The sequence below is a fragment of the Herpailurus yagouaroundi genome, unplaced genomic scaffold (assembly GCF_014898765.1).
Source record: "Herpailurus yagouaroundi ecotype Mexico unplaced genomic scaffold, PumYag 191, whole genome shotgun sequence".
Lineage (NCBI taxonomy): Eukaryota > Metazoa > Chordata > Mammalia > Carnivora > Felidae > Herpailurus > Herpailurus yagouaroundi.
Window position 1 is genome coordinate 580,738 of NW_024412422.1, and position 19,610 is coordinate 600,347.

Below are 19,610 nucleotides of genomic sequence, written 5' to 3' on the forward strand. Positions count from 1 at the left end.
GTTCACACTCCTTTCTCAGGACAGAATGTGCCAACCCAAGTGAATCTGAATAACTGATGGCTGGGTGAGTGTTCTCTGTGTCTGTCTTTGGAGTGGTAGCCACCACCACCCTATTTTGTGTACCAGGAGCCAGCACCAGTAAGACACAGTTCCTAAATGCTGTGTCACCTGTGGTGCCAAACCCTGGAACCACACCCGTGACCAACCATCACCCCAAAGATATAAGCAATGATACCTCAGATGGGCCCTGCTTTCTCCTCCTCACATCAGGCTGTTTCTATTTTCATGGATAATTTGATTTCTTCCTGCCTGTCTTGAGGGTGGCAGGGACTCCACAGAGAGGAGCAGTTCCTCCCCTGGGATCAGTAGTCTAGGAATCAGGGAAACAGGATGTGAGCAGTGGGTTCTGAATCTCCAGCTGGGCAAAGGATTTCCCTGTGCCTCCAGCAGCCAGTGTGGAGCAGCCACCAGAGGGCAGCAGAGATCACCTGGCAAAGCCACTTGGACATGGGGAGCATCTAGACATCAGCTGTTCTAACAGCTGGGGAAGGTGGGTTGCGATGACCTGACACCAGTAGAAAAAGGTGTAAGTTTCTACAGTATTACTTTTGATAGTGCTGTAAAATTCTGACTTGGTGTCTCTCAGATCTGTCTTCTGTAGAATCTGCCTCTGTCTCTAGCATAGGTCCAGTACTTACTTCATGCCTCTCCAGCCCAGCCCATTCCTGCTAAACTCAGTTACTACCAAACCTTCTTCAAGCCTGGTCTGTCCCTGGCACTGAATACACTGTGGGGCTACTGAGGCATGGCATGGATGACTCCTGTCCCACGAGTTCTCCCTCAGGACACAATCCTACCACACCTCGTGGCTCCCTAATACTCCATGTGCACTTGGCAAGGGAGGAATTTGTTCAGGTTCTGAAGTTCCCCAACATAGACCTGGGTAGGACACCGCACTGACCTAAGCTCTTCCAGTCACCTGGAGAGTAAACATTCTTTAAAAAGTTCAGAAAATGCAGACAGACTCCAACTCTGAGCTCTGCTGTGAGAACACCTGCTCAGGAGCTACACCAGGACAGTGAGAGGGATGGAGTTGTGGACCCCAGACTATGGGATCAGAGGGTGAAGCAGAAGGGACACAGAATCTTTGTGTCCCTTGGGGCTGAGCCCATTTTTAAAACCACAAGTCTCCTCAGCAGCATCCCCTGAGCCCTGGCTGATTTGCATGAACAGCAGGTATCTCCAGCAAGGGGATAAGTCAGGCCTGAGAGGAACCCTGCCCAGCCTCAGGACCTCAGGGAACAGAATCGAGGCACCTCCACCATGGCCTGGATCCCTCTCCTCCTCGGCCTCCTCGCTCACTGCACAGGTGCTGTGCCCAGGCTCACACCCACCCCAGGCCCAGGGTTCCGGGACAAGCCTGGTCCTGACTCTGAACTCAGCAGGGGAGTCTCAGTGGGGACAGGATGCTCAAGACCCTGCTGTGGGATGGGGGGCTGGTGGGGTGATATCCCCCCACCATGATCACTGATCTGTGTGAGCCCTGAAGGGCTGCACCTGCCCAGGGAAAGGAGGGGGGTGGTTCTCATTGGTTCAAAGGCTCCATCCACCAGGCGGGCCCATGGGCCCCAGGGACTAAGATGACAGCAGAGTGGACACTGGGGCCTAGAGAATCACTGGAGCTTAAGCCAGGCAGGTGGGAGTGTTCGGGGGATGACACACCAGGCTGGAAACCCACCTCTCACTTTCTCTCTTGCAGGCTCCGTGGCCTCCTATGAGCTGACTCAGCCCCCGACAATGTCAGTGAACCTGGGACAGACGGCCAGGATCACATGTGGAGGAAACAACATTGGAAGTAAAAATGCTTACTGGTACCAGCAGAAGTCAGGCCAGGCCCCTGTGCTGATTATCTATGAGGACAGCAAACGGCCCTCAGGGATCCCTGACCGATTCTCAGGCACCAACTCGGGGAACATGGCCACCCTGACCATCAGCGGGGCCCAGGCCGAGGACGAGGCTGACTATTACTGTCAGTCATATGGTAGCAACTATGATCCTCACAGTGACACAGGCAAATGGGGAAGTGAGACACAAACCCCTTCTGTCTGTGTCACACTCTCCTCCAGCCCTTGGAGGTCTGTGCACAAAGCAGAGCTGGTCTGGCCCAGGTCTCCTGAAGACCTCAGATGTCCCTCTCATCCAGTCCCCCAGGCTGGCTCTGCATGGGGGGGGGGGTGGTCAGAGTGAATATTCAGCTGACAGCACTAGGCTTCCCTGCTTCTCAGGTCCTGGGTGTGAACTGGGAACAGAGGGCCTAGGTAGAGAAAAGACACGGGGACTTTTGTCCAGGGCTCATTATCTCTGCACTTCTATGTGGTGGCTGTGGGCTACTGCTCTCACAACTGACAAGGATTAGAGCCCCAAATTTCCCAGCTCACCTGAGGTCCTGAAGCCCTGGTGTCATGTGTGGAGCCACCTTCACCTGAGTGCAGTAGACACCGTGGGGTCACCCACACCCTGTCTTTTGGGTTCACACACTCACCCACTACTGCCTAGAGCCTCTGACAGCTCACAGGGGTGCTCCTCACTGCCAAGGACTCTTGCTTCAGAAAACTGCCTTCTCAGAGAGGTTCAGTTAAATAATCTCCTGAGGCCTAGAGGCCCAGGCCCTGCCCCACTTTCACATGTCTTGAAAGGTCCCAACTTTAGAGCTCCCTGCAGGAATGAGGCCTCATCTGATGTCTCACTCTGTGTGGGTCACTTCTCCTGCCCAGTCTGACCTCTCTCCTCCTTCCAGATCTCCTACACAGGCACTTCTCCATTTGGAGTCTGCTTTCAGGAACCCAATCCAGGATGACCTGCATCCCTAACAGGGTCATCAGGGACCTGCAGAGGCCACTATATACTCACAGAGCTGGCATTTCTCCCCCAGATCACCAATGTGCTTGTCCAATCCCCAAACAGATCAGACCATTCCAGTATTTTTATACAATGAAAAAAGATGCAGACACACTAGGTGCTCTGCAAGTTAGGGAGTCACATCCATCCTAAGGGTGAATGAGGGACATTGAGGCAGTTGCCTCCTTCTGCAACGTGACCAGAAGATACACAACCATGGAGTGAGCCACAAAATGGGTGTTGCCTCACTTCTATCCCCCAAATCTTGTACAAGAATGTCTCCTTACTCCCACCTTACTCAAAAACATAGAAAATAATTCTGTGAAAAACAGTTCAGCCTGTCAGTACGGACACTTAACAAGCCACCACAGCGACCCCTTATCTGTATGAAATCCACCCACATCCCCAGAAATCACCGTCTCCAATTAAGAGATGTTGACAGCAATGATTCCACCAAATATGATGAAACCACCCAGTGAACAATTATAAACATGCTCAGTCTTACCCCCCAAGAGCATACAAAATACATTTTTCTCTGTTAGGGATATTTATTTTTGTCCCAGATGTTTTGACATCCTATAACTTCAATATTGAGAAATAAAGTTAACTGTTGTTAACACATCTGATGTTAGAGGATAAATTGGATGTAGCAGGAGAACTAAACAGAAACTTATGATTAATATACATCCAAACACATTCCTACAACATTAGGAAAAAACACATGTTATTTCTACCCTGCTCATTTCTTTGACTACCCCACCACCCACCCATCCCCTTCCCACAGCAAATACCTGAGCTAGTCACCATCACTGCCCATTGGTAGGACTAGACCTTCATTCTAGAAAGTTGGTCCATTATCAGACCTGCTGAATTGGATTGTGGTGCATTTATGACTGTAATACAGACCCAGGGAGTATTAGGGGATCTCGTGCATCCATACACACCCATGCTTGTGCCAATGGTGTAGTAGACACCCAGCTCCCCCGTGTAGTCACCATGAAATGCCCCAACCAGTGCCGTCCTCTCTTGCACATGATTCACCCCCAGGAGGAGACAAAAGCAGACAAGGCACACTCTCTGCCTCCAGAGCCATGCACCCCATATTCCCTGGGGTCTCACCCCATCCACAGCACACACTCCATGTGACTGGTGAAAGAGTCCATTCTTAACCCATTTTCTCCCTATCACTACAGGGTCTAGAATCTGAATCAAGTTCACTTGACCAGAGCAGGACAGTTAAGCCCCATGTCCCAGGTGGCCAAATAGGAGATAAGCAGAGGAAGTGAGATTTTCCACAGTGGCCTAAACTTCAGCTTGTGAAGCTCAGTGAGCACACAGTCCCTTGATGGGGCGGGTGGGGGGCGTCTCCACAAGATGTAGCTGCAGGTGCAGCAGGTTGGGGTGGGGTCCAGGTATCTGCATGTGGAACAGCTCCCAGGTGAGCCTGCAGTGCTCCTAGTCCCAGGTTCACTCTGTGTGGCTTCACTCCTGCTCCCCTGCTGCTCCTGCACAGGTGAAAAGCCCATAGGGAGGCACAGTATGTGGCACAGATGACCTGTTCTCTCCCACCCAGGGTCCATGGGGTCAGGGCCCTGCCCTCACCTGTGTCCACATTGCTCTCTCCCCTCAGTGCTAGGATAGTAATCTCTGACTCAGCTTTCCTTTCTTCTTCCAGACCCCTCTCCTCTCCTCTCTTACTGGCTCTGTGCCATCCCTGACCTGGGACAGCCTCCTTCCAGGTCAATGGTCCTGGGGAGGCCCTGGGGAGCACCTACTCCCAGCTCCTCTGGAGATAAGCTCATGAACATACCTCTTAGTGCCAGGAGAAGCCAAGCCAGGACCCCGAGCTGGTTATACATACAGATATAAGCAACCATCTGAGTCCAAATCTGAGGATGGAATTTAAGGACATGCTCTCCCTGAGCACAAACAGAAAAGAGGGCCAGGACAAGGTTGGCCATTGCTGTGCCACCTACCACAGCAGTGGGAGTGCCTGGCAATGAATCAAGTGACAGAGAATGATGGATAGTGGCACATAAATGCTGCTGCCATGGCCTGGCTCCCATTCTCCCCACGTCTCTGAGAAGCTGCTGGTCAGGCCTTAGGATTAGGTGTCCTCCCTGGTCCTGGCCCAGCCCCTCCTGGGTAGGACACTGTAGCACGTTTTCCAGAGGAAGCATTCATGAGGGAATCTGAAGACACAGTGTGGAAAGTGCGAAGTGAAAAAGAGGAAAAAGTTTTCAAATTGAACAGAGAACCACCAAGCTATTAGGCACCTTTAGCAAGGGAATAGGATGTGATTGTGTCAGAAAGGGAGAGAAAGTGGAGGTGCAGAAATGGAAAAATATTCAAAAGTTATTGGCCAAAATCTTCTAAATGTGATGAAACTCAAGAGGGACAGGTCTAAAAATCTCAACAAACCACAGCCACAAGAAATAAGAAGAAAAAAGGAACAGCCCTATAAATATCAAATGTTCTTTGCAGTGAAAAGGAGACAGTGGTAGAAGCAGTCAGAGGAAAAGACACTGCTCTCAGGGGAACAAAGAGGAGGATTCTAGTGGATTTTGCATTGGTGTAAATGCCTGTGAGAGACAATGGATTAAAATCTCTAAATTACTGAAAGAGAAAAACAATTCTTCATCTACAGAAAATAACCCTTAAAAATGAAGTCTAAATAGAGTCCTAGGGGGAGGACCCAAGATGGTGGAAAACAGCATGGAAGTTTCTTTTGCATCTCGTGTCCATGAAATACAGCCAGATCAACACTAAACCATCCTGTACACCTAGAAAACTTATTTGAGGATTAAGACAACAATCTGCACAACCTGAATTCAGCAGGTACATGGTGTGGAGAGGTGAACTGAGGGAGAGAGAAGCTGTGGAGGGCAGGGAGCTGTTTTTGCTTGCAGAGAGAGGACGGAGATGAGGGAGAAAAGAACCCCCCCCCCAAAGCAACTGGAGAGAAAGTGGAAAAGTGGAAAGAGCCACAGGGACTGAACTAAAAAGGGAGAAAGGAGACAGGAGAGGGTTTAAATACCATTAAGACTCTATAAACAGGAGGAGCACAGAGTCTGAAACTCTGCAGCTCAATACCTGGCGGTGCTCTGGTGGGAAGGACGAATCCCCAGGAAGAGAATGGGGTCCAGGAGGTTCTTGGGCCACAAGGGGAAAAGCAGTTCCACTACTAGAAGGATATTTGGTAGAGGCTGTGCAGCCACCTGGTCCCAGAAGACCCCAGAGAACAACCACATTCACTGGTGCTGGAACAAGGTCATTAAGGGTGAAGCCTGGTGCCAGATGTGTGTTGTGATTCTCCATAATCCCTGAAACGCTGTTGCTACACAATTGCGTAAATTTTTTCTGGGGTGGGCTGGCACCCAGCAGCAGTCTCTGGGCATCAGCAGCAGCACGGTCCCACGAACATTCCCAGGTGTGGCTGGCACCTGGCCATTGCTCAGTGAGACCCTCCCCCAGATGGCCAGAATGGGTCAAAGCCGCAGTCCCTCAGAAGTGAGGGGTCAGGAAACACAGCCACATCTGAGATAAAACTCAGGAGGGAGGTGCCACCTGATAAAACTCAGGAGGGAGGCAACCTGATGGCTTGGTCACAGACAGTGTAAAAGCAGGGAGTGGTCAGAAGCCGGAAACAAAGGACAAGTGCCCTATTGCTGGACAGGGAGAGCAAAGAGTTCTGATGTCAGAGACTGGTAGCTGGGTGACACCATTTTCACCCCTCCCGTGCATGCGCATACACACCTACAAACGCCACAACAATCCACCCCAGTAAGCTAACCAGTGCCATCTAGTGGAGAATGAAACCATTACACTAAACCCTGCCCAACTGGGCCAACCTCACTCTTCAGGAACATCACAAATCTCTCCGCCTGCTTGTTTACAGACTATAAAGTGCTTCATAGTTTGACTTCTAGGGGAAAACGATATAATTTCAATCATATTTCAGTCTGTTCACTGGTCCATCTATTCAATTTTCTTTTTTTTCTTTTTTGTTTCTTTTCTTTTTCTTGAATTCAGAAAGGGAAAACATTTATTTTTATTTCCATTTTTATTAAAAATATTTTTCTTTGTTTTTTCTACTATATTTTTTACACTTTTGTAACTTTTTCAAATTCTGTTTTACTTCCACCATTTCATTTTATTTTATTTCATTGTATTGATTTTCTCAAATTTTCAAACGTTTTCCTTTTTTTTCTTGTTTTTCTTTTTGTTCCTCCCCCCACCCTTTTTTTTTTCTGTAATCTAGCAAGCTCCTTTCAATAACCAGACCAAAACACACCTAGGATCTAGCATCATTTATTTGATTTGTGTGTGCGTGTGCGTTGTTTTCAATTTTTTAATTTTTTTAACTTATTAATTCCTTTTCTTCCTTCAAAATGATGAAATGAAGGACTTCACCCCAAAAGACAGAGCACAAAGAAATGGCAGCCAGGGATTTCACCAACACATATACAAGCAAGATGTCTGACCCAGAATTTAGAATCATGATAATAAGAATACTAGCTGGGGTCGAAAATAGAATCCTTTTCTGTGGAGATAAGAAAAGTAAAAGCTAGTCAGGATGAAATTTAAAAAATGCTATAACTGAGCTGCAATCTTGAATGGTTGTCATGGTGGCAAGGATTGATGAGGCAGAGCAGTGAATCAGCAATATAGGAAGACAAACTTATGGAGAATAATGAATCAGAAAAAAACAGAGAGACTAAAGCAAAAGAGCACGATTCAAGAATAAGAGAAATCAGTGACTCATTATTATAAAGGGACAACATCAGAATCACAGGAGTCCCAGAAGATGAAGAGAGAGAAAAAGGGGTAGAAGGGTTATGTGAGCAAATCATAGCAGAAAACTTCCCCAACCTAGGGAAAGACACGGACATCAAAATCCAGGAAGCACAGAGGACTCACATTAGATTCAACAAAAACCGACCATTAATAAGGCATATCATAGTCAAATTTACAAAATACTCAGGCAAGGAAAGAATCATGAAAGGAGCAAGGGAAAAAAAAGTCCTTAACCTACAAGGGAAGGCAGATCAGGTTTGCAGCAGAAACTTGGCAGAACAGAAAGGAGTGGAAGGATGTATTCAATGTGCTGAATTGGAAAAAATATGTAGCCAAGAATTCTTTATCCAGCAAGGTTGTCATTCAAAATAGAAGGAGAGGTTCAAGTTTCCCAGACAAGCAAAAATTAGAGGAGATCATAACCACTAAACCAGCCCTGCAAGAAATTTGAAGGGGGACTCTCTGAGAGGAGAAAAGACAAAATGAAAAAAAAAAAAAAAAGACCAAAAGCAACAAAGACTAGAAAGCACCAGAGAACACCACCAGAAACTCCAACTCCACAAGAACATAATGGCAATAAACTCATATCTTTCAGTACTCACCCTAAACATCAATGGACTAAATGCTCTAATCAAAAGACATAGGGTAACAGAATGGATAATAAAACAAGATCCATCTATATGCTGTTTACAAGAGACCCACTTTAGACCTAAAGACACCTTCAGATTGAAAGTAAGGGGATGGAGAACCATCTATCATGCTAATGGCCAACAAAAGAAAGCCAGAGTAGCCATACTTATATCAGACAGTCAAGACTTTAAAATAAAGACTGGAACAGGAGATGAAGAAGGATATTATATCATAATTGAGGGGTCCATCCACCAAGAAGATCTAACAATTGTAAACATTTATGCTCCAAATGTGCAAGCATCCATATATATAAATCAATCACAAACATAAAGAAACTCATTGATAATAATGCCATAACAGCAGGGGACTTTGACACCCCACTTACAGCAATGGACAGATCATCTAAACAGAAAATCAACAAGGAAACAATGGCTTTGAATGACACACTGGACCAGATGGACTTAACAGATATATTCAAAACATTTCATTGTAAAGCAGTGGAATATATATTCTTCTCCAGTGCACATGGAATGTTCTCCAAAATAGATCACATACTGGGACACAAATCAGCCCTCAACAAATGCAAAAAGATTGAGATCATGCCATGCAGATTTTCAGACCACAACGCTGTGAAACTAGAAGTCAACCACAAGAAAAAATTTGGAAAGATAACAAATACTTGGAGACTAGAGAACATCCTACTAAAGAATGAATGGGCTAGCAAGAAGTTAAAGAGGAAATTAAAAAGTACATGAAAGCAAATGAAAATGATAACACACCGACCAAAACCTCTGGGATGCAGCGAAGGCAGTCATAAGAGGGAAGTACATAGCAATCCAGGCCTTCCTAAAGAAGGAAGAAAGGTTTCAGATAGACAAACTAACCTTACACCTTAAGAGCTGGAAAAAGAACAGCAAATAAAACCCAAAACCAGCAGAAGACAGGAAATAATAAAGATTAGAGCAGAAATCAATGCTATCGAAACTAAAAGAAAAAAGAAAAAAAAAAAAACAGTAGAACACATCAATGAAACCAGAGGCTGGTTCTTTGAAAGAATTAACAAAATTTATAAACCACTAGCCAGTTTGATCAAAAAGAAGAAGGAAAGGACTCAAATAAATAAAATGAAGAATGAAAAAGGAGAGATCACAAGCAACAGAGCAGAAATACAAACAATAATAAGAGAATATTATGAGCAATTATATGCCAATAAAATGGGAAATCTGGAAGAAAGGGACAAATTCCTAGAAACATATAAACTACCAAAACTGAAACAGGAAGAAATAGAAAATTTGAATAGACCCATAATCAGTAAAGAAATCAAACTAGTAGTCAAAAATCTCCCAAAGCACAAGAGTTCAGGGCCAGATGGCTTTCCAGGGAAATTCTACCAAACATTTAAGGAAGAGTTAACACCTATTCTCTTGAAGCTGTTCCAAAGAAATAGAAATGGAAGGAAAACTTCCAAACTCTTTCTATGAAGCCAGCATTATCTTGATTCTAAAACCAGACAAAGAACCCCCTAAAAAGGAGAACTACAGACCAATTTCCCTGATGAACATGGATGCAAAAATCCTCAACAAGATATTAGCCAATCGGATTCAACAATACATTAAAATAATATTCACCACGACCAAATGGGATTTATACCTGGGATGTAGGGCTGGTTCAATATTTGCAAAAAAATCATGTAATTCATCACATCAATAAAAGAAAGGACAAGAACCACATGATCCTCTCAATAGATGCAGAGGAAGCATTTGACAAATTACAGCATCCTTTCTTGATAAAAACCCTCAAGAAAGTAGGGACAGAAGGATCATACCTCAAGATCATAAAAACCATATAAGAACGACCCAACGCTAATATCATCCTCAATGGGGAAAAACTGAGAGCTTTCCCCCTAAGGTCAGGAACAAGATAGGGATGTCCACTCTCGCCATTGTTATTCAACATAGTATTGGAAGTCTTAGCCTCAGCAATCAGACAACACAAAGAAACAAAAGGCATCCAAATCGGCCAGGAGGAGGTCAAATATTCACTCTTCACAGATGACATGATACTTTATATGGAAAACCCAAAAGATTACACCAAAAAACTGCTAGAACTGATCCATGAATTCAGCAAAGTGGCAGGATATAAAATCAAAGCAACAGAAATCGGTTGCATTCCTATACACCAATAATGAAGTGACAGAAAGAAAAATCAAGGAATCAATCCCATTTACAATTGCACCAAAAACCATAACATACCAGGAATAAATCTAACAAAGAGGTGAAAAATCTATATACTGAAAACCATAGAAAGCTTATGAAAGAAATTGGAAATTTCTTTCCAAAAAATGGAAAAATATTCCATGCTCCTGGATAGGAAGAACAAATATTGTTAAAATGTCAATACTACCCAAAGCAATCTACATATTCAATGCAATACCTATCAAAATAACACCAGCATTCTTCACAGAGCTAGAACAAACAATCCTAAAATTTGTATGGAACCAGAAAAGACCCCGAAGAGCTAAAGCAGTCTTGACAAAAAAAAAGCAGAAGGCATCACAATCCTGGACTTCAAGCTACACTACAAAGCTGTAATCATCAAGACAGTATGGTACTGTCAGACACTCAGATCAATGGAACAGAATAGAAAACCCAGAAATGGACCCACAAATGTATGGCCAACTAATCTTTGACAAAGTAGGAAAGAATATCCAATGGAATAAAGACAGTCTCTTCAGCAAGTGGTGCTGGGAAAAATGGACAGTGGCATGCAGAAGAATGAACCTGGACCATTTTATTACAGCATACCCAAAAATAAACTCAAAATGGATGAAAGACCTCAATGTAAGACAGGAAGCCCTCAAAATCCTAGAAGAGAAAGCAGGCAAAAAACCTCTTTGACGTTGGCCGCAGCAACTTCTTACTCAACACGTCTCCATAGGCAAGGGAAACAAAAGCAAAAATGAACTATTGGGACCTCAACAAAATAAAAAGCTTCTGCACAGTGAAGGAAACAATCAGCAAAACTAAAAGGCAACTGACAGAATAGTAGAAAATATTTGCAAATGACATATCAGACAAAGGGTTAGTATACAAACTCTACAGAGAACTTATCAAACTCAACACCCAAAAATCAAATAATCCAGTGAAGAAATGGGAAAAATACATGAATAGACACTTCTGCAAAGAAGACATCCAGATGGCCAACTGACACATGAAAAAATGCTCAACGTCACTCATCGTCAGGGAAATACAAATCAAAACCACAATGAGATACCACCTCACACCTGTCAGAATGGCTAACATTAACAACTCAGGCAACAACAGATGTTGGTGAGGATGTGAAGAAAGAGGATCTCTTTTGCACTTCTGGTAGGAATACAAACTTGTGCAGCCACTCTGGAAAACAGTATGGAGGTTCTTTAAAAAATTAAAAATAGAAATACCTACAATCCAGCAATTGCACTACTAGGTATTTATCCAAGGGATACAGGTGTGCTGTTTTGAAGGGGCACGTGCACCCCAATGCTTATAGCAGCTCTATCAACAATAGCCAAAGAATGGAAAAAGCCCAAATGTCCATCAATGGATGAATGGAGAACGAAGATGTGGTATCTATATACAATGGAGTATTACTCAGCAATCAAAAAGAATGAAATCTTGCCATTTGCAACTACTGGATGGAGCTAAAAGGTATAATGCCAAGCGAAATTAGTCAGCCATAGAAAGACAAATATCATATGAATTCACTCATATGACGACTTAAGATACAAAACAGATGAACATAAGGGAAGGGAAGCAAAAATTAATAAAAAAACAGAGGGGGGACAAAACATAAGAGACTCTTAAATCCTGGAGGGATTGTGGAAGGGGGGATGGGCTAAATGGGCAAGAGGCATTAAGGAATCTACTTCTGAAATCATTGTTGCACTATATGATAACTAACTTGAATGGAAATTAAGAAAATAAATTAAAATTTTTAAAATGGTGTAAACACCACAATTAAAAGACAGAGATTGTCAAATTGAGATTAATGGTATCACCCAAGTATAGGCTGCATATAAAAAACATATAGTAAATAAAAGACACTAAAATCTAAGCACAAGCCTGGGATAAGTTCCCAATGAATTCTGCTGCACAATGTGGAACATAAAAAATTCACAGGGAACAGAAAGACAAACTGGGAACGTGAATTGAACACTGAAGAACAGTTGGGATGGGGAATTTTATCATGTTTATTTTACCATAAAAACATGGAAACAAATGATCACAGTACATTATTCATGAGAACAGCTACAGAAATGCCCTCAAGTTCCCCTTCTCTTCCTCCAGGCTTTAAGACTTTTCAAACACAGAGTGACCCGAGCTCCTCTAGGAGAGCCGAGAGGTGAGCACAGCTCCACATGAACCAGATTCATGAAGCCCATCCAGAAGCACAGAGATGCTCTACACCAGCCTGAGAAGGAGCATTTTCACAGGGACCACTCGGGTTATGAGTGAGGCTTGATGTGGTCAGGCTCAGCTACGGGCTCAGGAGACAGAGCTTTGGGGTCCCCACCTGACTTGGACCCTCCTGCTCTCCTTCCTCACTCTCTGCCCAGATGTTGTGTGTCAGGCCTGCCCACAGGCTCAGTCCCCACTGGACCCTGCACATGGCTCTGATCCTGAGCTCAGCCCAAGGGATGAGCTGGGGTGAGACCCCTGAGAATTAGCTGCCAAATCTCCTGAATCAGCAGACCCTATGGTCCCCTATAACACTCACCTATCCCCATTAGAGTGACCATGAGAATCCTGTCACTCCCACCTGCTCGGAGAGAGAGGAGCATACAATAATGTATAGAAGAGCCAGCAGGACCCAGGCCACGCCCCCACATAGCAAAAATGTAATGTGTATGATGTGAAATTGTATGCCTAGGTCTGAATTAGTAGAATTCCAAATTCATCCAAGCCACCAATTATGCTAGTGTAGATGTCCTCCCACCAAAACTCCCAGAGGTGTGGGTTGTAATAAATACAGGAACGGTAGAGATTGTAATAATAATAATAATAAATTTTGGTGCACACGTGAACATTAATACTAGGGGCAACACCTATTCACACCATGTCCCAATTGCACTAACTTTAATGTGGAAACATCAGTCTGGATACCTAAATGGACAGAAAAAGGGGTGGCTATAAGATATCACATAGGTTTCCCAGACCATGACCCTCTGTAAATGCATTCCAGTTTACCCTGTGCTCTCTTTTGTAACAATAGGCCAGTCCAGGGCATTTCAATGCTGGAACACATACAGGAATTGTGCTGCCCTGCCTCCATGCATTTTGTAAGTAGCCTGATTGTGCTGGGCTGGGCTGGCAAGAGGTGGCAGCTGCCTGAGAAGTTGACAAGTACTGTGGGGTGACCTGACCCGCAGGAGGGAAGCTCCTGGTCTGAGTCTCCTCCACCAGCAGGGGGCAGCAGAGCTGCATCAGGAGGAGCAGGACGGAGGCTTGAGCTGCCCAGGTGGAGCCTCACAGGGACACCAGACCTGGGAGTCAGCAGGTGTCCAAGGTTCACTCATCAGAAGAAAATTGGGATGATGCATCCTATCTCCTCAGGCCGTAGGAACCATGTTCTGAGAGGGTCAGACATACAATGTCACCCAGTACACTGATGGATGTCCTGACACTATAATGCTTCCCTTGGGAAATGCCAATGCCCTCACTGTCCACCGGTGTTCCTGGAGGCTGACTCCTCTGGGATGAACATGTCTAGAGACACCCCGAGCACTCGCCCTCAGCCTCTCCCTCTCCACTTCAAGAAAGACCTAGACCCGGGGCTGAAGTTCTTTTGCTCAGGAGCATCTCACACCAATGATCTTTGTCAATGATTCTAATTACTAATTTGGCCCTAATGTTCATTATGGTAACCATACTCACTTGTCATTTGTCATAAAGTGGAGATATATATATATGAAACACACTTTATACATATATATATACATACAGATGAGAGATATAAATATATATACATATATAAACATACAAACAGCAGAAATATATAAATATATATACATACACATATTCCTAAGTATATTCATATATGTGTACATGCATAAATATATAATATTAAAGGATGTGTAACAGAAATTTGGTATCATACTGAAACACATACCTGGCACAGGAGTCAGAAGCTGAAGGAGGATGAAAGGTGCAGCCATTGCAATGTGGTCACTGTCATATGTCAACAAGGTGACCCAGCAGATAAGCCTCAACATCAGCTACAAAAAGGCTGATGCTTCATCTCCAGTTTTCTGGGAAATTCACACAGGAATCACACCTGCGGTTCAGTAAAAGTGGAAACAAACGGCAAAATAAATTCTGAAAACATATCACTGCAGCCCTGAAATTTTTAACTTAGGAGAAAATATCACCTTGAAATTGAACTAGTTCAGATTCCTAGTCACCTTAGGTTCTCACTGCCCCTTCACCCTCAGACTAACAGAAATCTGCCCTGCAGACCCTAACTCTGCTGTCTCCAAACACACGCCTGGTACCTGTTCCTTCTTCCCATCCTGACAGCAGCTCCAATGTCACCTCCCCCGAGAGGCCTCTTCCAACCACTTCCAACCACACAGTATCTGCCTGTCATTTTGTCAGATCTCCGTCTGCACATTACCTACTACTGAACTTTTCCCCCAATCATTATTTGACTAATTGATTGACTTGTGGCAATTGATTTGTAATAATGAAAAACATACACATGATGATCAGACACAGGAACAAACAGGAGACTATTTTCTCCTCTGATAATAAGTTCTGGATCAGATGGTGTCTCTCCAGGTATTCACCAATTCCATGAGGTTCCAAATCTTCTCACTTTCTTTTCCACCATCACTACTATGGAGGCCTTGCTTTTCATTCTTGTTGACGACAGACATCAGGATGGCTGCTGCAGCTCCAGCTATCATATCCTCTATGTTCAAGAGGAAAGGCACTCCATAAACCCAGTCTGTTTCTTTCCTTCATGAGAGGACATGTCTCGGGAAAGTATTCCAGACACTGACACTTCTATGGGCAAGTGCTAGGCCACAGGGTGAGTTCTCTGAGGGACCTCAGAATAGCGATGGTCTGGCTATTGAATGAATATAGAAGTCATGATACAGGTAGAAGGTGGTAGAGACTGTCTGCTGTATCACCAAAACAAGTGTGTCCATTATGCTGCCCCATCTATAACATGGAAACTCTGAGGCAGGGACTAGGCTTTCTTCACACTGACTTCCAGGATGAAATGTCCACTAGACCAACGTGGGTCTGAGTGAATGTTGTTGGATAAAGTTCTTGTGTCTCTGTCCTTGGAGCTGGAGCCACCACCACCCTATTTTGCTGCACCACCTGCCTGCACCAGGAAGAGGCAGCCCCTGAGTCCTGGGTTCCCCAGGTGCCAAGTCCTATAACCCCACATATGACCACCCACCCCCCTAGAGATATATGCTATGAGTCCTCAAGGGGCCCCATCTTCTCCTCAATTGATCCTCTTCCTATTTTCATGGAGAACCTGATCCCCACCTGCCTGGTCTTGAGGCTGGAAGTATCCACAAAGAGAAGAGCAAGTCCTCCCCTGGGGTCAGCAGTCCATGGATCAGGGAATCAGGATCTGAGCAGTGGGTTCTGAATCCTCACCTGGACAAAGGACTTCCCTCCACCTCCACAACCAGTGTAGGGCGGCCAAAAAGGGACAACAGAGATCACCAGGCAAAGCCGCTTGGACAAGAGGGGAGCCCGGCATCAGGGATTCTAAGATGCAGGGGGCGTTAGTCACCATGACCTGACACCTGAGGGAAAAGGTGTAGGTTTTCTGCTGTATCACCTTTAACACGGCTGTAAATTCTGATTCAGTGTCTCTCAGATCTGTCTCCCTCCTAGGGTCTCCCAAGAGCAAAGACAGGACAAAACACGGTGTTGAAAAGTCAGATTCAACCATGAGACCAGAGAGTGAAGAAGCACAGTACCCTGGGCTGAGGGTGGGTCTCCAAGGGGTTTCCCCTGTCCTCTCCTTGTCTCTTGGGACTGAGCCTCTCTCTGAAACCACACAGCCCCTCAGCAGCAGCCCCTGAGCCACAGCTGATTTGCATGAACAGCAGGTGTCTCCAGCAAGGGGATAAGTCAGGCTGGGGAGGAACCCTACCCAGCCTCAGGACCTCGGGAGCAGAATCAGGGCACCTCCACCATGGCCTGGACCCCTCTCATCCTCAGCCTCCTCACTTACTGCACAGGTGCTGAGCCCTGGTTCATACCCACCCTAGCAGCAAAGTTCTGAGTCGAGCCTGATTCAGAAGAGGGCTGCCTGTGGGGGGTAGGATGTTAATGAAAAGTCTGGAGGGGTGAAATTTTCCCACTGTGCTCACTCACTCTGTGTGAGTCCTGAGTGGCTGTCTCTACCCAGAGAATAATGATGGTGGCCTCTTTTGTTTAAAAACTCCATCTGCCAGCCAGGTCCATGGGTCCAAAGGGCTGAGGAAGGGGGGGGGGGGGGGCAGAGAATCCCTGGAGATCAGCCAGGCAGGTGGGAGTGTCCTCAGAATGAAACCGAAGCTAGAAACCCACCTCTCCTTTTCTCTCTTGCAGGTTCCGTAGCCTCCTATGTGCTGACTCAGCCCCCCTCAGTGTCGGTGAGCCTGGGACAGACGGCCAGGATCACCTGTGGAGGAAACAACATTGAAAGCAAAAGTGTTCACTGGTACCAGCAGAAGTCAGGCCAAACCCCTGTGCTGATTATCTATAATGATAGCAACCGGCCCTCAGGAATCCCCGACCGATTCTCAGGCACCAACTCGGGGAACACGGCCACCCTGACCATCAGCGGGGCCCGGGCCGAGGACGAGGCTGACTATTACTGTCAGGTGTGGGACAGCAGTAGTGATGCTCACAGTGACACGGGCAGATGGGGAAGTGAGACACAAACTCCTTTCCAGTCTGTGTTACATCTCCTCCAGGCCCAGGATGTCTGTGGACCGTGAGCAGGCCCGGTCCAGATCCCCAGATCTAAGGTCCTCAAGTACTGGTCCTACCTAGCTCTCCAGGCATCTCTGCACAGGGAGAATCAGGAGTGGATTTAGGGCTGACAGAACTAGGCTTCCCTGCTTGTCTGGGCCTGGGTGTTAACTGCAGACAGAGAGCCTGAGTGACTGTGATCACAGACCCAGGGAAAATTAGGGGATCTCCTGAATCCATACATTCTCACCCTAGTTGTGTAGTAGAAACTCTCCCCCCCTTGATAATCGTCATGGATCATCCCATCCAGTGCCCCCTCTTTACCTGACGACTCACTCCCAGGATGAGGCAGGAGGGGTCATGGTGCATTCTCCACCACCAGAGCAGTGCAGTCAATATGCTACTGGGAACTCGATCATCCCATGGGGCTGGTGAAAAAGGCTAGTCTTACCTATGTTTCCCACATCACTACAGGGTCTAGAATCTGAGTCAAGCTCGTTGACCGAGGCAGGACAGTTAAGCCCCAAGACCCAGGTGGCCAGAAAGGACATGGGGAGACCAGCAGAGGAAGTGAAATTTTCCATGGTGGTTTACAGCCGAGCCTGTGAAACTGGGTGAGCACCCTGTCCCCCAAGGGGGCGGCCTAGGGGCGCTTCACCAGATGCAGCTGCAGCTGCAGCAGGTTGGGGTGGGGCTCAGGCATCTGCATGCGGAACAGCTCCCAGGGGGTCTGTGGTGCTGATCCTCCCAGGACCACACTCTGCGTGGCCTCACTCCTGCTCCCCCGCTGCTCCCAGCACGGGTGAGAGGCCCACAGGGAGGCACAGTGTGAGGCACAGATGTCCTGCTCTCTCCCATCCAGGGCCTGTGGGGATGGGACCCTGCATCCCTGCTTGTCCATTTGCTCCCTCCCGTCAGGGCTGGAACCAATCTGTCCTAACTCAGCCTCCCCAAGTATCTGGGGTCACCCAGACAGTCACCACCTCCCTGAGGTAGCAGGTAGCAGGGACACTGGGGATGTAATTGTGTCTCCTGCTACTAACAGTTCCTGGCACAGCCCCACATGGCCAAGGGTGGAGTCAGGAATCACACCTCGGGAGACCCCAGGCTCCAACTCTGGCAGCCTGACCTCTCTGAACATGTCTAGGCTTCAGAGCAAGTCTAACGCTGTCATAACCCCCAGCTCTGGAGCCCTGAAGGAGCCCGGGCCTCAAGCCATCAAAGATCTTCATGCCTTCTAATAAACCCCTTTCTGCCACCCCATACATACTCCACCTGGTTTCCTGCCCCCCAAAGCTCGCTGCACAAGATGCTTGGGTATCCATGCTTAGCTGTTACCAGCAAATCATGCTTCCCTCTCAATTCAAAGTATTTCCTCAGGGTGTCCAGCCAGGCCCAAGGACTGAGTGACAGTCCTGTGCTGAATATTCCCTCAGGACCCTGCATACTCCCCATTGCAACACTCTTTACACCAAGACTAGGATCTAATTAATACTCCTCCTCATACTTAGTTCAGTCCTGTGAGGGAAGATGGTGCCGGAAATCAGGCCCTGACACGCTGACTGAATATACACTGTGCACGCAGATAACTCCCACTGGACAACGCAGAACGTTCTTTGGGACCAGACAGGCACTCAGACCCGGGGCCTCCTCCTGCTAGTCACTTCCACGTGCCCAGGGAAAGTCTGCAGCTCCATTCAGGCAGGAGCAGGGTCAGCCCCACCCAGCCTTCCTCCAGCCCCTCCAGCAGGGAAGGAGCCCACCTCTGTGTGTGCTTAGAGACTGTGTCCTGACCCATCACCTGGACCCCACATGCTTTCTCCTCCCCTCTCTCCTCAGTGAGCACACCATGTCTGATTCAGCCTATTCTCCTATTCACTAACAATCGTTGCTTCTATTACATGATTAGTTAGCTTGTTAGTTAATTAGTCACATGACTTATTACCTCATGTGTCTGTGAGGGGGAAGTAAGGCACATGACTATAACCATGACGCTCATGTTTAGACTCAGAGGTTATGGTTGATGTTGGCTCATTCCTCCAGCAGTGTTGAGCCCCCGCTATGTGCCCAGTTCTATGCCAAGCACTAGTTAGAGGCTGTCAGCGACAGAGTCTGGGGTCCAGAAAACCACACGCAAGAGGAGAAAATAGGTCTTAGTCTATACACATTCCGTGTACAAGACACAAAGGAGAAATTACCGGAGTTCTGACATGCTGCTCTCTGGGACGGCACAGAGGTGCCCATATGGAGGATCATGATGTCATCCACGCAATGGGGACCTGAACTATCCCGCCTCTCAGGCTCCTGGGAACGAAA

At 46.4% G+C, this 19,610-nt stretch overlaps 1 protein-coding gene, 1 long non-coding RNA gene and 1 gene segment (V, D, J or C); 2 read left to right on the plus strand and 1 right to left on the minus strand.

Annotated features, from left to right (window-relative positions):
* Positions 1 to 15,277, minus strand: part of LOC121010136 (uncharacterized) — a 67,999-nt gene extending 52,722 nt beyond the window's left edge. Inside the window, exons 1-2 of the long non-coding RNA XR_005781013.1 lie at positions 15,062 to 15,277; positions 14,476 to 14,640 (exon numbers count right to left, since the gene is read on the minus strand). This is a non-coding gene — a long non-coding RNA (uncharacterized LOC121010136). The remainder of the gene's footprint in view (positions 1 to 14,475; positions 14,641 to 15,061) is intronic.
* LOC121010111 (immunoglobulin lambda variable 3-9-like) overlaps positions 1 to 19,610 on the plus strand; it is a gene marked incomplete at its 3' end in the record, with an annotated part of 226,055 nt that overhangs the window by 113,874 nt on the left and 92,571 nt on the right.
* LOC121010132 (immunoglobulin lambda-1 light chain-like) overlaps positions 1 to 19,610 on the plus strand; it is a 152,113-nt gene that overhangs the window by 43,878 nt on the left and 88,625 nt on the right. For 8 of the 28 annotated variants that reach the window (XM_040443514.1, XM_040443498.1, XM_040443502.1 and 5 more), the window contains exon 1: positions 1,309 to 1,369. The exons of 9 other annotated variants lie outside the window; for them this stretch is intronic. In XM_040443514.1, the coding sequence (XP_040299448.1) occupies positions 1,324 to 1,369 (46 nt within the window). In that variant the 5' untranslated portion in view covers positions 1,309 to 1,323. Of the gene's footprint in view, positions 1 to 1,274; positions 1,370 to 1,759; positions 2,059 to 16,453; positions 16,577 to 16,928; positions 17,228 to 19,610 lie in introns of those variants that run through there. 11 more of the 28 variants (XM_040443496.1, XM_040443525.1, XM_040443507.1 and 8 more) reach the window with 10 other exon arrangements.